Raw genomic sequence first — 14,571 nt, forward strand, 5'->3', positions numbered from 1 at the left:
CTTAAAGATACTAAAATCACCGTATTTGTAACATTATTTCTAAAGGCATATTGGATCACCATCTTGTTGTTCGTTAAACAATGTCTACATTCGTTATTACTGCGCATTGAAGCTCGTGTAAAATCTCTCCTTTGGTCGAAGAATAGTTAATTTTTTAAACTTCCGATCTACATCAGCATCGAAGGTTCTATTATACCGACCTTAACAGTTTGTAATGGAATTCATTCGGATCGTACCTTAAACACGAAAAAAGTCTCACCAACTCCAGGTACATGTCAAAGTCAGCTTCATCTTAGCACTCCACTCCGAAGATCACAACGATTTAATATTGCATTCTTTATCGTATGCTAACATGGTAAGTTTCAACCAGTTCTGAGCCAATCTTGGCATGCACTACGTTCACCTCCGCCTGTGTCAATGTTCGCTCCATGTGACGATAGACGATGCGAAAGCATAGACTGCTCTTGCCCGTTTTTGGATGAGTAAAGCGATCTATTAACGTGACCTGGAAAAATAAATACACGATCGTGATGAGTTCTATGATTAATGATTTCTAACATCATTGCTCAGCTCACCTGTTCAACAATGTCACCACCGACGCTTCGCACTATGTCGTAGAAATCGTTTAGAGCAAATTGTTCAGCAGACATACCTTCCGGTAACCAAAACGATAAATCGTTGCTGCACTGCGGGTAGGACGAGATCGGCTTATACTTCACGATTCGATCGTCCCGAAACTGATTCAGGAAGCCACTATCCTTGCTCCAAAACAGTCGTATGTCCGGTATGTCGAACAGAATCATCGCCAAACGCTCCAACCCTACTCCGAACGCAAACGCAATCGAGTTCTGCACTCCAGCACGATCGAGAATTTCATTCCGCGTAATGCCACAACCGAGTATCTCAAGCCAGTTACCGTTGAAAAATATTTCCAACTCCCATGAAGGCTGCGTAAAGGGAAAGTATGCGTCCACCCAGCGGTACTTGATGCTCTCGCCGAACAGCTTCTGGACGAGCCCCACCAAAACCTTTTTCATCTCATGCTCGCAAAGCTTCACCGCTTCGAGCGTATGGCATGGCTGTTTGTGCTGGTCGATGCAGTCCGCCAAAGGGCTACCAGTGCCTGTCGTCGGGTTTCCGTTTGACAGATGTGTTTTGTAGTGCGTTTCGTGAACTTTTAACTCTGGGTTGCGTTCAAACAGCTTGTCCTGGTGCACGATACGGACGGCATCTAGCTGGTGAAATACCGGGTAGTGCGTTGCGTCGATCTCATCACGACGGTACACATCACCGACGACAAGAAAATTGTCCAACCCGGCCTGGATCAGCTCGACCTGATGTGCGGTGGTATGCGCACGCAGCAGATAATCTTTATTCACATAGTAACAGTCACTCTTGGCCCGGCTCGGATGGTCCTGCGGAATCAGCAACTGGTCAAAGTTTTGCTCGACACACACCACCGGACTTAGGTTGTCGTACACACTAAATAATGGGTTTCCCCGTGGACTTAAGTAAGCACCGTAAAAGTATTTCACGATCTTTTCCCGCACAATCGATAGAGGATGGTTTCGCTGCAGATGGAGGTTTCGGTCCAGATGGGACAAAACTTTTGGCGTTAGGTTCGTCCATGAGTCACGAATATACTGCTGCCGGTACAGGTCGATTGTGTCTTTGTTGATCTTTGCCTGGCTACCATAGCAGCGTGTATGTAGCAGTTTCCCATCGCGGTACACGGTCGAAGGAAGTAGCCACCTCGCACGAGTCACAATTTGTCGGAAATTGAAAATTAACATTTCAGCAGCGTAGTTACCCAACAATCGCCTTACTTGTGAGGTTAGAAGTATATAAACAACCAATGACAGTCGATGCAGGGTGCTTCGGTATGTCGATGCCTGTCAGTTGAGTTCGGTACAGATGCAACATTTCGCTATTCTGTTTTTGTTGTGCGTATACAGGCAGTCCCCAAGATACGCTGTTATAGCGAACCGCTATAACCCGGGAAAAATCCACGTATGTCGAATTTGCGCGTAAGTCAAATCCGTGAGTAAAATCGTTTGTACTTCAATGTTGCACAGTCGACTTCTTACTCTGTACTTCATTTATTCAGCAAAACAGGTGACTTTTTGATAGAATACATTAAAATTAACTTAAAACAAATGTTTTATATGCCAAAGGAAGCTATTTTAGACCAATTTTACACCTTTATGCTTAGATTTTCTGCTATAAATTAACTCAGCTGCCAAATTTCCAAAAACTGCGTGCCTCCGAGTCCGCGTATAACTGTGTAATTAGACGGTGACAATTGTCTCGAAGACTTTTTCTCCGATACTTTTTGAAGTCGCTCAATCCAGCAAAAAAAGTTCGTTTCTCCGAGAAATTTCTGCGCTCATGTGTTTGTTTACATGCCACTTGCGAGTGTTTATTTTTTTATTTATGTAGTTAATATTAATTTTATTTTAGGCTTGCAATGACTTGTTTGTGTGGATAAAACTTGTATTTACGAACAAATGACAACAGAACAGAACCAGCCAAAATAGAGCCACTTCATACACGCGATGAAAATGGGAAGCCGTTTTTTATATATGGACTTTTCTTCGCATTTCATCGAAAAAGTCTCGGAGAAAAAGCCTCCAAGACAATTGTTACCGTCTAATTGCACGGTAAGAAGAACCGCGTATCTCGGGGACTGCCTGTATACAAAACAAAATTTTATTTAGTACAGACGGTCTTCATTATACGCGGATTTGGAGTTATGCGGGTTTTGGAAATTGACAGCTGAGTTAGTTTAACAAAATTGAATCGAAAAGGTGAAAAATGGTCGAAAATTCCTTCCCTTGTCATTTTAAACATTTGTTTTTCATTTCTGTTAACATTTTCTTTCGAAAAGTTGCATGGGTTGTTAATAAATTAAGAGCAGAGAAGGAACTATCAACTATCTAACTGTAAAGTATAAACGATTACGAGAATTTTTACGGATAACAAAAGGTACGCTATAATAGCGTATCTCGGGCACTGCCTGTATTTCAAATTTCCCACCGAATAACATTACCACTTCACAGCACATGTTTACGCCTAAATGTATGCAATGAGCAAAACATTGGATGGGGTAATTTTGATTGAATTTATCTGGCACGTCTGTTCCTTGAAATGATGTATAATGTGGCAATAGGCATAGAACAAGCACAGTGAACGCAGAACATACGCATAAAAATAAAAAGAGACGAAAATAGGATATCAAAACTGTAATGCCACATTGTGCAGCTCGGATAGGAAAGAACGACTGAGGAATCTTTATTGTCCATGCCTGTCGAACAAAGCAATTCTGCGGGCAAACGAATATACGCCCATGTTAGATTGGATTGGAAACCAGGCTGAAAAGGGTCGTTGAGTTGTGTGCGATTAAAATATTTAAGCATACCTTAAGGTTGTATCCTGGTCCATAAAGTTTTCAATCAGCTTAAACCAGATTATTGTCGGCAGTATGTCTCCAATGCAAACCAGGTGTATCGTTGTCAACAAATTAATTCCAATATTGAAATAAAATTGTCCATCTCATGGGAACATAACTGCTTTATATACACTCTGGAGTACACGTTCACACCTCGGAAGACTGGACTGGCACCTTGGAGTTCTGTTGAGTAGCCTTGTAACTGGGGCGATTAGATGTTGGAGAATATAGGAAGGACCACTTTAGTGTAGATTCATTGCATTACATTTTAGTGTGAAACCAAAATTAGGAATAAAATAAAAGTGGCTGAAGCTATACGGACACAGTATTTGGCGACGGGGACGACTTGATCGGCCCGAAGCTGTTTCAAAACGCCACTATCCATACTGAATGACCATTCACGCACGTTGCAGACAAAATGGCAGTTGGGGTTCACCCCACTAATGGTTCTTGGCACTTTGGAACGCCTCCCTGTTTGAACCACCGGCCGAATGGAGAATGATTATGAAGGATTGTTGAGCAATCCGAAAAGAACAACGAACTACTTTTGAAGCGGTTATTTGTGTAATGATCTGGGAAAGAAAGAATTCAGGGCTTGACAAACGAGTGCGCAGCACAAAAGAAGTTGTACGCACAAAATAATGCACACAAACTTGCAAGCAAATGGCATCAGGGTTGTACAGCCAGTTTGAGTGGCATGAAATATTTCAGTTACGTGATAAATGTGAATTAAATGCACCGTTACTTGCCCTGAATGGACTAAAATTCAGTACTAGGTTCGTTTTTAATTACGTGCAAATAATGTACTGTAATAAAAATAGTATGATTTAGCGTTATTTTTTTGTGCGCAACGATGGTGAGATAAACTTGATGCATCAATGAAATAAATGACGGTAATGTTAGCCTAGGTGTTAACAAGTTCAATTTCGTGCCAAAAATGGTTGCCGTGAGGTCATTGTTAATGTTCCGTTAATGTGACTTGAAGAATAGCCAGGCTATAACCGTTGGCATTACCAGAACGCGGAGTTGAACGTGTTAAGTGTGCTCAATAACGTGCACTAAAACTCTACTGCGATGTTTACAAATGATTTTGCTAACCAACCTGTCGAACCTGTCGAATATCCATAAACTAGTAGTAGATCAACACAGCTTATGGTCATATTTCCTGCATAGGACAGGAAGTCCATCAGGCCGTGCTATACACAAAGCACGGCAACATCATGAAGACATCGTGAATTTCAGGAATTTTTCATTTCACATACGTGATATGTTGACCGTCGACACTTTTTTACGTCGACGTCTTAAGTGTACGTAATTATATGTAGAGTGCTTAATACATACACTACACAAGCTGCTTTACGCGAATGTTGTTCGTTGTTCAATTGTTCTAAAACGACCCTTCCAATTTCGGCTCTTTTAAAAATTCTGACAAACATTGTTTTTCCTGGAGAAAGAACCTCCTCCTTACCGATGCAACAACCTCAAGAGTTCTAGGGCTACTATTTATGGCCTCTTTGATTAGCATTGCTTTGTGTAATTGAAACGAAGATAAAAGTTATTCTTCGGGAAGCTTCGGTTCGAAGCCGTAACAGCAGAATTTGTAGTATGTTTTTGTTAAAACAAAGTTTTTAGATTATTCGCTCAGATTGTTTAGAAAACTAAATTACAGGCAGTCCCCGAGATAAGTGCTATTGGAAATTTGACAACTGCACGTTTATTCATTGAGTTCATTTATAGCACAAAATCTAAGCAAAAATTGGTGGAAAAAGAAAGATGAAAAATTGATCGAACATAGCTTCCCTTGTAATATAAGACGTTTGTTTTTAATTGATTTTAATGTATTGTTTCGCGAAGACGCCTGATTTGGTGGATAAATAAAGTGCAGAAAAGTAAATCAACTCTGTATCTTTGAAGCCACACGCGGATTTTCCCGAGTTATAACGGCACACTGTAAGCATTTTTTTTGCAATCGATCGAATAGTTTTTATGACTCATGCGCCTCTAGCGGAATGTTTGGGAACTAGTGAGGTGAATATGCCGCGTAGCCGTTAAATTTCAAATTGAATCCTTCATGTTCGAAAATATTACCCCAAAACGTCAAATAGAATGGCCGTAGAATAACCTTGTTGATCAGCTGTTTCTGTGTTTTGATTTCGCGTCCCACAAATCGTACGTCTTGTATTGTTTTAATTGTAATGTATCATATGTTGTCCGTAGTACCGATTAACTGAGATGTTTAAGCATGAAGAGTGTGTCTCGAATGTTTCTCAAAATTCAGGTGCTAAGTACGCGAAGGGGCACATTCTTCCGGTACATGATGTCGGTAAGAAAAACATAAATTGCATTTAGCAGAACCCAAATAAGTATTCATTTAGAAATGTTTGCACGAATAACATTGTATTATAGGTACGCCAAACCAAAAAACTTCTTTTCGATTACGGATGATCCATTTTTGCTGGGAAAGTTGGCGTTTTACAAAGGCGTGAATGATAGCAAGAGAAGTGCAATATGACGAAATCGATGACGATATCCTTGATTTTGGAGGCTGCAATGGAGTGTTCCGGAAAAGATTTGCTGCACTTCGGCAAACATATAGTGACGTCGTTGGGAATAAGGTAATTCTGGATGAACGACAGAACCAACTATCACTTTGTTGTCTTTTAGGCTATAGGGTGTCGTGCTTGTCAGCGTTCTGGGAGGAGTATATACCTACTACACTGAACATTAGGTGGCTGTTGTGTTATTGTTGTGTTCAAAAAGGAATCAACGCTGATCTAGCCTTGCCAAATATTGCGGACGTTGGATGCGTCGCACGACTTGGACAATCTGGGTTGACCTGTCCAACAACCAGGACACCTGTGCAGTATCCGACGAAGTAGTAGTTGGGGCCCAAATGATGGAAGCGTATTCCAGAATCGATCGATCCAAAAATCATTCAATTCAAAATTCAAAAGATTAGAGAACGGACTTTTATAATCCAATCAAACAAATCAAATACCTCAATTCTTAACTAACTAGACGCAGTTCAGTAGCGTACCGGCTAGTTCCCATTTATAACTGAATGGTGGGGACTGAAGATTATCACCACACATTTATAGGTGAATAAGAAAAACAGGAATAGCATTACTTAGAAACAGCAAAAAAAAACCTTGCGTAAATCGTTAATTAATAAAACAAACAAGTATGATGCTTAACCCACTGCCTTGAGCAACGCCAGAGAGATAAATCGGTAATGCTCTCTGGTCAATTTGGTTTTAGCTGAATAGCTTCCTTATAGTTTGTGCAATTCACAAACATTCACTCTGTGAAGTTTTTGATTTAATATACAGAAGATGCCGAGTATCGTCGAGTGGTTTTAGGACTTGTACGATTAAAAATCCGAAACCTTTTTTCACACCAGCATTGCACCAACTATGTTAAATTATGCAAATTGCGAAAATGCATGTGCTGATAACAATTACACACGCCTGCAAGAAAACAAATATCAACTGGTGATTAAGAAGCAATCTGATAAATAGATTGCCAGTAGCTAATACACCAACGAAGATTCTAAATCTGAAACGGGCAACAAAAATCGATCGGTTGATTAATTCTTTTCATTTATTAATACAGACTTGGGATAATAGGCGGGTTTTTCATGGTTTTCAATGATATATAAAGTTGTAGCCTTTAAATTATTTTATCTTTTCAGTAGTATATTTAATACTGTGAGCAATCTACAGTAGCACAACAGTTGAATCACGATGTTCTGGTTGATTTTTTATACAATTGTTTATTTGATTGTTTAATTGTTCCTGGAGTTTTTATGGAGTTTGGGCCCCCAGAACACTTCATCTGTTCAGAATTTTCTTTTTTCCTTAGAAAGGCTATGCCTTGTTTTACCGCGTAACCGGATATTCAGTCGTAGTCACAGGGGAACGGATTCGGTCATACGAGATTTGGTTTCGGTCTTGTCGTGTGAAGGCCGTCGTCGCTACCAGCACAACACTGTACCATGCACTTCAGAATTTTCTTCTTATACTTACTTTTTGTCTCCTATGACTATTCAAACTTTTTTAAATAAGCTGCTTGCGGTCGATTCGGCCAGGCCGTTCTAACGAAAAAAATTGCGAAATTCTTTGGTACTGTTGAAAGTTGTAGTTACCGAATGGAAACACGAAATTCAAAAAAGCTGTTAAGTCAGCCAAACCTACCCCACCTATGACGGAATAGTTATTGTCAAGTTTAACGAAATGCATCGCAAACTCTAACGTAAGCGCAACCCGTTAAAAGTTGCGGGGAAAGGATTTTATTGTCCGTGAAAAGTTTCCGACTAGTAATTCGTCCCGCTCGCATGCATGAGTGGCGTTGACGTTCTACAGAAGCGATCACCACAGCGCGTTTTTCTGCTTCGTCGGTGTGTCTAGTACGCTACGGATCAGAGCATTGCTGGCGCCAAACTTTAAATTTGTTAAAAATGGCTCGAAAAATAAAAAAAAACACGTGTAAAAATAACGTTCCGCTTGAAGGGATGCAAGTAAAATCTTTGCAAAAGTTCCTAGTACATTAGCAGATTTTTTAATGATTACACTAATGCCAACTTTATCCTTTCTCGGCGTCGCAATCCGTTTCAGACTGTCACCGTTCCATGCTGATTTATGCAGTTCCATTCCATCGTATGCTTGGGAGCTGAATTGAAAGATTACCAGGAGTTTGAAACAAAGCCGCATAATAATATTCCAGTATAATACTGGAACTGTTACGATGCAACATTGCTGGGACTGTATTGCCTATGTGCGGTAGGACATCAAGTGAGTTGCAAAAACGGACGGACATAACTGACGTATTTAATGGCTCCGATATTGGTTTGCTGGTTTACGGTAGATTAGACTAATGTACGGCCAGAATAGTGTTTAATTAAGCTCATCGCTTTTTTGTGAGGAGTTGTACTTATTTATCACTTCCTGGAGACTAAAACGCAGTGAATGTAATAAGCAAAAAATAAGTTATAGGCGATAACGAGGTAACGAGATCGAATAAATAAGAGAGTAAGAGAATTCTATCCTTAAAACAAGTTTATTTACGATTATTATTATTATTATTCTATAATTGTTTATTGGGCAATTATTACATTTCATGTCTTCTGCAAAACTTCAAACCATCTATTGAAATAGATTATTATTAATTTAAAGCAAATAATACCATACATATAAGCATACAAGCAGGAAACAAACTGTGTTCAAATTGAATTGAAATTGAACGATTGTACCACCAGCTCGCAAAAGTCAACTTCGTCTGATTCGTCAACATCGACCTTTAATTAGCACTCCTGCAAACACTCTTATCAACAACACCTCCCACGCCACACTGTATGGGTTCTGCATTATTCAAGATTTTTCTCACCTAACCGGTACACACTCCAGGCCAAACCGTCATCGCCGCCGTGAGTACGGATGGAAAATTATATGTTAATGTGCTGTGTGGTGGTATTGAATAATTAATTAATCGTTAATTTAGTACACACTTTCGAATGGTCGCTGCTTGTAGCGGTGCGCCTCATTTCGGTGCGGGGTAACGATGAAATTAAATTTGTGGTATACGTTCCAAATCACCACCAGTTCTGACAATTTCAACGTCCCGTTCGATGTTGCGTAGACATTTGATGATTCTTTACTGCCGGCTTGAAGTGTGTGGTTATGTATTTTAACAAGTTATATCAGTTGGAATAGATTTTATTACCTGGTTTGGGAATTATTGCTAATGTAATGCGCGGTTTCCAATTGGGTTAAGTAGCATAACAATAAACACTATGTTGAGATTGAAACAAGAGTGATGAGTAGCAGAACATTTGATACTTATCATTAGAGTAATGATTGGTACAGTAAATCGATTCTACCATTGTAGCAAATCGAGTAATTTTTCAATTTTAAGAATTTATTAATCGAAAAGCGAAATCGTGTTTGATCGATTATTATTATTATTATTCGTCATTGTACGCCCCTTGGGTAGAACAAACCCTTAAGAACCTATAGTAGTACACAGTGCAGGATAATTTTTCACGTTGCGAACAAGAACATAGTCGACGGGTGTATTTATAGGACGTTGGTCATGTGGACACTAAGCGAATGAGAACAAAGGGATTATAGGAAATTATCGGGCTGAGCGATAGGGATTAGCGGAGAAATTGAGAGAAAAAAGAAAAGAGGACCGGAACTAGAGGATGGGGAGATTGTAATCGAATAGATAAGAGAAACGGTTAAAATTGCGCAAACAGACGGGAAACGGTTCGTTGTGTCCGAAACGAGTACGATGGGACTCAATATCAAACGGGGAGCGCTGGTGCATCAACAACACGCAATCGTAAGTGTCATTCTTATGACGTGACCAGCCCACTGGAGCTTGGCGAGTTTCATCCGCTGTACGATAGTGATATCGTGTCGTTCGAGCTCGTCATTGCAGCGGTCCATCATTACATTGTCCTTCCATCTGAGTATCTTCCTTTCGAACGCGGCTAAAGGAGTTTGTCAGTTTTGGACAAAGTTCATGCCTCAGCGGCATATGTGAGTACTGGATGTATATAAGTTCTATGTATAACGCATAGCGTTCTATATATAATTTATACAACTATATAGAACTTTGTTCCTCGCGACAAGTGTTTTGAGTAGAGAAGTTTCCTTAGACTGTAGAAAGACCGGTTAACAGCCAGCACCCTAGCGCGTATCACAATATCAAAGTTGGTTGTCGCTGATGACTTTTGACCAAAGATAGGTGAAATTTTGGATGACTTCGAAACGACTTCGACTTTTAGCTCATCTTATTGTACATAACCCCTGCGGAAGTTTGGATATGTTAGTAGGGCCGCTGGTGGTGAAACCAGCAAGTTGTTTTTAGCCTCGTTAATCTCCAAACCAGAGGTTTTCTCCTTCTCAATCCTTTGGTTAGCTAGCGCTACGCATGTTTTTTATTATTTTTTTAAAGGTTATATACTTTCTAAGATAGATACTTAACATGAGATATTTACACTTTATGCTTGGGACATGAAAACCAAAGCTTTTGTTTGCAAGGTAAAAATATCATTTGAGGTGCAATTTTGAATCTGCTTCTAGTGCATGTAAATTTGCTAAGTTTTTCCGTTTCGCAACACCTCTTCGGTAGGAATTGCTTATCTACCTTCGATCATTGCATGAATCTACCCAGCTTAAAACAGTTAATATAGTTTATATAGCTTCAATTAATTATATCGCGTAAATGTCAACTTTTCAAATCTCATTATGTGCTGCTGCTATTCTTCTTTACTTTTTGTACAGCTCTTGTTACAGTGTAATTATCAAGGCGACAGACACATTGTTGTATTCGCAACGTTCTAAGCACCGGCGAACAACAAGCCATTTCCCGTACTTCTTTAGCAGTTAGCAGCTTGGTCGAGTGAACTCATTTGCGTTAAATTAACCATCCCTGGGAGTACGGACAAAACTTCTCTGTGCAACGTCGCACTACAAACTAACGGCAAGGGATATTTGTTCTTGGGAATCGTGGTGTTAAGATAAGTTGCCAATGTAAAGCGAATACTTTGTGTGTGTTACGTACACATTGTTCCTCTCGGTTATTCAGCTTTGCTTAGATAACTTCGAATAGAGGACGGAAAAGAGTGTGAAATTCAGTTTAAAAGTCTACAGAAAACGGCCGATTAATGTCCCATCGTCATTGTGCAGGCAGGGAATTAATATTCTTTCCCCCAGATTGAGCTTAAATTAGTGCCAAATTAGTTCGAAGCTTTTCGTCCCACAAACCACAACTAACTAAATTCCCCTACCCCAAACGAATGCCTATGGCATGCGTTGTGCTATGTCTTGTGAAAAATTAGGATCATATAGGCTTGGTCTGTCCGCACGTATCCTTTCCCGTGCCTTGCCGCAACCGTTTTTGACCGCAAACCAGATTAATGACTGTTGGAGTTCACCGTAAAAGGCATCTGCGGTTGGAGGTTAGCCTTCCCGGGTGGCCGTTACCCGTGTGTGACCATCTTCAGTGGATCTGATGGGTGGGTGGACATTACTACAACACTTCGGACACAGAAGTTGGACACTACAACACCCGAAAAGCTCGTTTGCTAAAAGTTTAGGTGGTTCTATTGTTTTACATTTTATTTCATTTCTATTTTAATTATTTCCTCCCATAACAGGCTTACTGCCAGCGAAACTTATAGGGTTCTGCCGTTGGTCAAAAAATCCATTACGTTCATTTTTAGTGCAAAACTTTCTCTATGTTAATAATATACCCGTCGACCTTGCCAACTGTTACTCGTACCACCGATGAAAAAACCCGGCACCGATAGTAGCCGGGAAGCTGGTCAGCTTAGGCACGCATCAACGACGTCTCGTTTCGACTCTTGACAAAATTGAAACTCGACGCTGTTTAGCCTGAACTTGATGTCCCGGTGTAGCGGTGTAGTGGTTCAAATGGAACCGAAGTGGACCTTCGTTTTTAAGCACTGTTTCGTAAAGTTGCGCACCATTAAATAATAATTTTATTGCAATGAATGGGCTACAAATTGTATCTGTACCGGGCGCATCTTTCGGTCGGCAAAGTGTGGCCAACCAGTGTCAGCATGTGAAGGAATGTGATGTTCTGGGGTCGAAATGAACAAAGTTTTTCATAACCAACATGTTTCGGAAAACTTTTTTTTTTATTTGGCTGCACAAATGATTTTGTGTTGAGTGAAACAAGAAAGGTAAATACTCGCCATATAGTTTGGTGTGCAATTGGCTGGAATGGGTATTTTTAAATTATGATTACAATCACCATCAATGTGTACACTTTTTGGTGAATAGCAATAGTAATGGACAGTTATGGAGAAAGCAGTTATTGAATTGTCGTAAAATAATGTAAAAGATAATTTTCTCATCCAAAAGCGTCAGGATAGAGTATCGTATAGTATACTATAGTATGCGTATAGAGTATCGTATAGTAAAATTTATAAATAACAAAATCGAGATAGCAATACGGTCAGGCCGTTGTTCTTGAATTTTAAAAAATCGAGATGACTCGTCCTCGTGGCATTCGCGCTAAGAAGTAGAAGGTTTTTGAATAAAGAAGAAGGAATTAACTATCAAACTAAATTGGTTTTATGTAAAACCCTACTACAACCCCGGTCGATGTTGGACTGTGTCCCATATATGACGTGACTTATCCCCAATAATGGCTCAATTTTGCATATAAGAGAGAGGCACGATCGTGATTTTAAACCAGAACAAATATGTGGTTTTGTCGTACGTCACCGACTATACTATTGCGTGTAGGGCATATGACCGATAGTTGGCAGTTCTGAAAAATGGAGGTAGGCTGATGAATGAGAAGCTTGATTACCAAGTGATATCGGAGGAAAAGCTTGCAGATCAGAAGAAGTACGAGTAGAAGACTAGCATCATCGGTTGCATCGTTTGATATGCATCTCACAAGACAGCTAAACACTAATAGTCATCAGTCAACAGTGTTAGGATCTACAATAAAATCTAGCACCTCCACGAATTCTCGGTACTGTGTTATTTGTTATTTGCATTTATTTGTATTTTATATTTTATTTCTTAATTTCAATAGGCCTCATGTGGCCCCTTTAAAGCATTTTTTTATATAATTAGCTTTACAATATTACACACAAGTAATACATTTAAAGGAAGTTGACCGCACAACACGACTACAATTTAAGAACGCCTAACGCATCATGTCAGGTTTGTTACGATCACAAACTGCGTGAAATTCGCAACAAACAATTAAAACGGATCAGAGGAACCAAAACGACTATGACACGGCTCCACGTCAAGTAACGTTCTAGCATCATAGCTGGGACGTGCAGATTGAACCTGGAGAGAAGCGTCGGCGAGTCAATTCGAGAGTCAAGCTACTCCGCGACAAATAATATCTGCACATTACTGTTCCTCTATTCTAGTGACTCTACCCCAAGTAACGCACAGCGTCCGTCGTAGTCCCTACCCTTAGCTAGCCTTAGTAGCAATATGCTCAATGTGATCATGGAAGCAGTGGTCAACATACTACTTAATCACCTAGTGATAGCAATACGGCCTTTTGTTCAGTGGCGGATCTAACGGTAGGCGGAGTAGGCGACCGCCTGGGGCCCCGCCGTGTAGGGGGCCCCGAAAAAAGCTATTTAATTGGAAAAACTGTATGAATTGTGACAGAAATGGGCCCGAAAAGCGCCGCTTTAACCATCTCCGGATGCTAGAGGGGCCTCTGGAGAAAGTAGCGTAAATACTTCAAATGGTGGATCATAAATTGTTACTTCTTTGCAACGAAAGCGTTCATCAGCCATCGCGGCGAGAAATGTTGAACATGGTGCAATAAGTCACAAACATGTTGGTACCCAGTAGAAGCCCAAATTCACCCAAGAGCCGTGCGCTCTTTTAATTACAATTCAGTAGCTCATGTAAGTTTTTTCTCCTGCAAGGTCCATTCGTCAATGGCTGATCGGGACTAGGAAGTGTTTGATGAGTTTTAAAAATACTTCAAATGGTGGATCATAAGTTGTTGCTCCTTTTCAACGAAAGCGTTCATCAGCCATCGCGGCGAGAAATGTTGAACATGGTGCAATAAGTCACAAACATGTTGGTACCAGGTAGAAGCCCAAATTCACCCAAGAGCCGTGCCTTCTTTTAATTACAATTCAGTAGCTCATGTAAATTTTTATTACTACTTTTTACTTTATGAAAAAAAAAATGTCATTCTATCCAACGTGGTAAGTTCGGATGGGACTTCAAAAGAACGCAATGCGTCTTATAATTTTACTTTAGCCACACCACCCAATGAGATCTTCAAATCAATGAAGAATTACTGATTCCTCTTCCTTTGCAGGATCTACCGTATGTCGACGACCAAAACAAGTATTAGATTTAAATCATACTCCAATCGTTTAGTTATTCGTCAAAGTATTGAATCTAACGCGAGAAGACCATTAATTGGTTCTCTTGGTTTAAATGTGACTGGAATAGCTTTTAGCCTTTACCTTAGATTGTTTCGCTGACCTGTTAATTGACATAGCTCTGTCGTAAATAGCTCTCTGTTTATCTCCGTACTAAGCAACCGCAGCACAATTGCATAAGTGCAGTTCCTTTGTGTTCCTTTTAGTTTTT

The 14,571-nt window shown here is 40.0% G+C and overlaps 1 protein-coding gene across 1 annotated transcript; it reads right to left on the reverse strand.

Annotated features, from left to right (window-relative positions):
- Nucleotides 1-337: 337 nt before the first annotated feature.
- LOC128707827 (probable phenylalanine--tRNA ligase, mitochondrial) lies at nt 338-1,844 on the reverse strand. The gene is made up of 2 exons (XM_053802786.1): nt 576-1,844; nt 338-505 (listed from the first exon to the last, which is right to left on the reverse strand). The coding sequence occupies exons 1-2, from the start codon at nt 1,791-1,793 to the stop codon at nt 338-340; spliced, it is 1,386 nt and encodes a 461-aa protein (XP_053658761.1). The 5' UTR covers nt 1,794-1,844.
- Nucleotides 1,845-14,571: the final 12,727 nt, after the last annotated feature.

Source organism: Anopheles marshallii, chromosome 2 (assembly GCF_943734725.1).
Source record: "Anopheles marshallii chromosome 2, idAnoMarsDA_429_01, whole genome shotgun sequence".
In the NCBI taxonomy this organism is placed as follows: domain Eukaryota; kingdom Metazoa; phylum Arthropoda; class Insecta; order Diptera; family Culicidae; genus Anopheles; species Anopheles marshallii.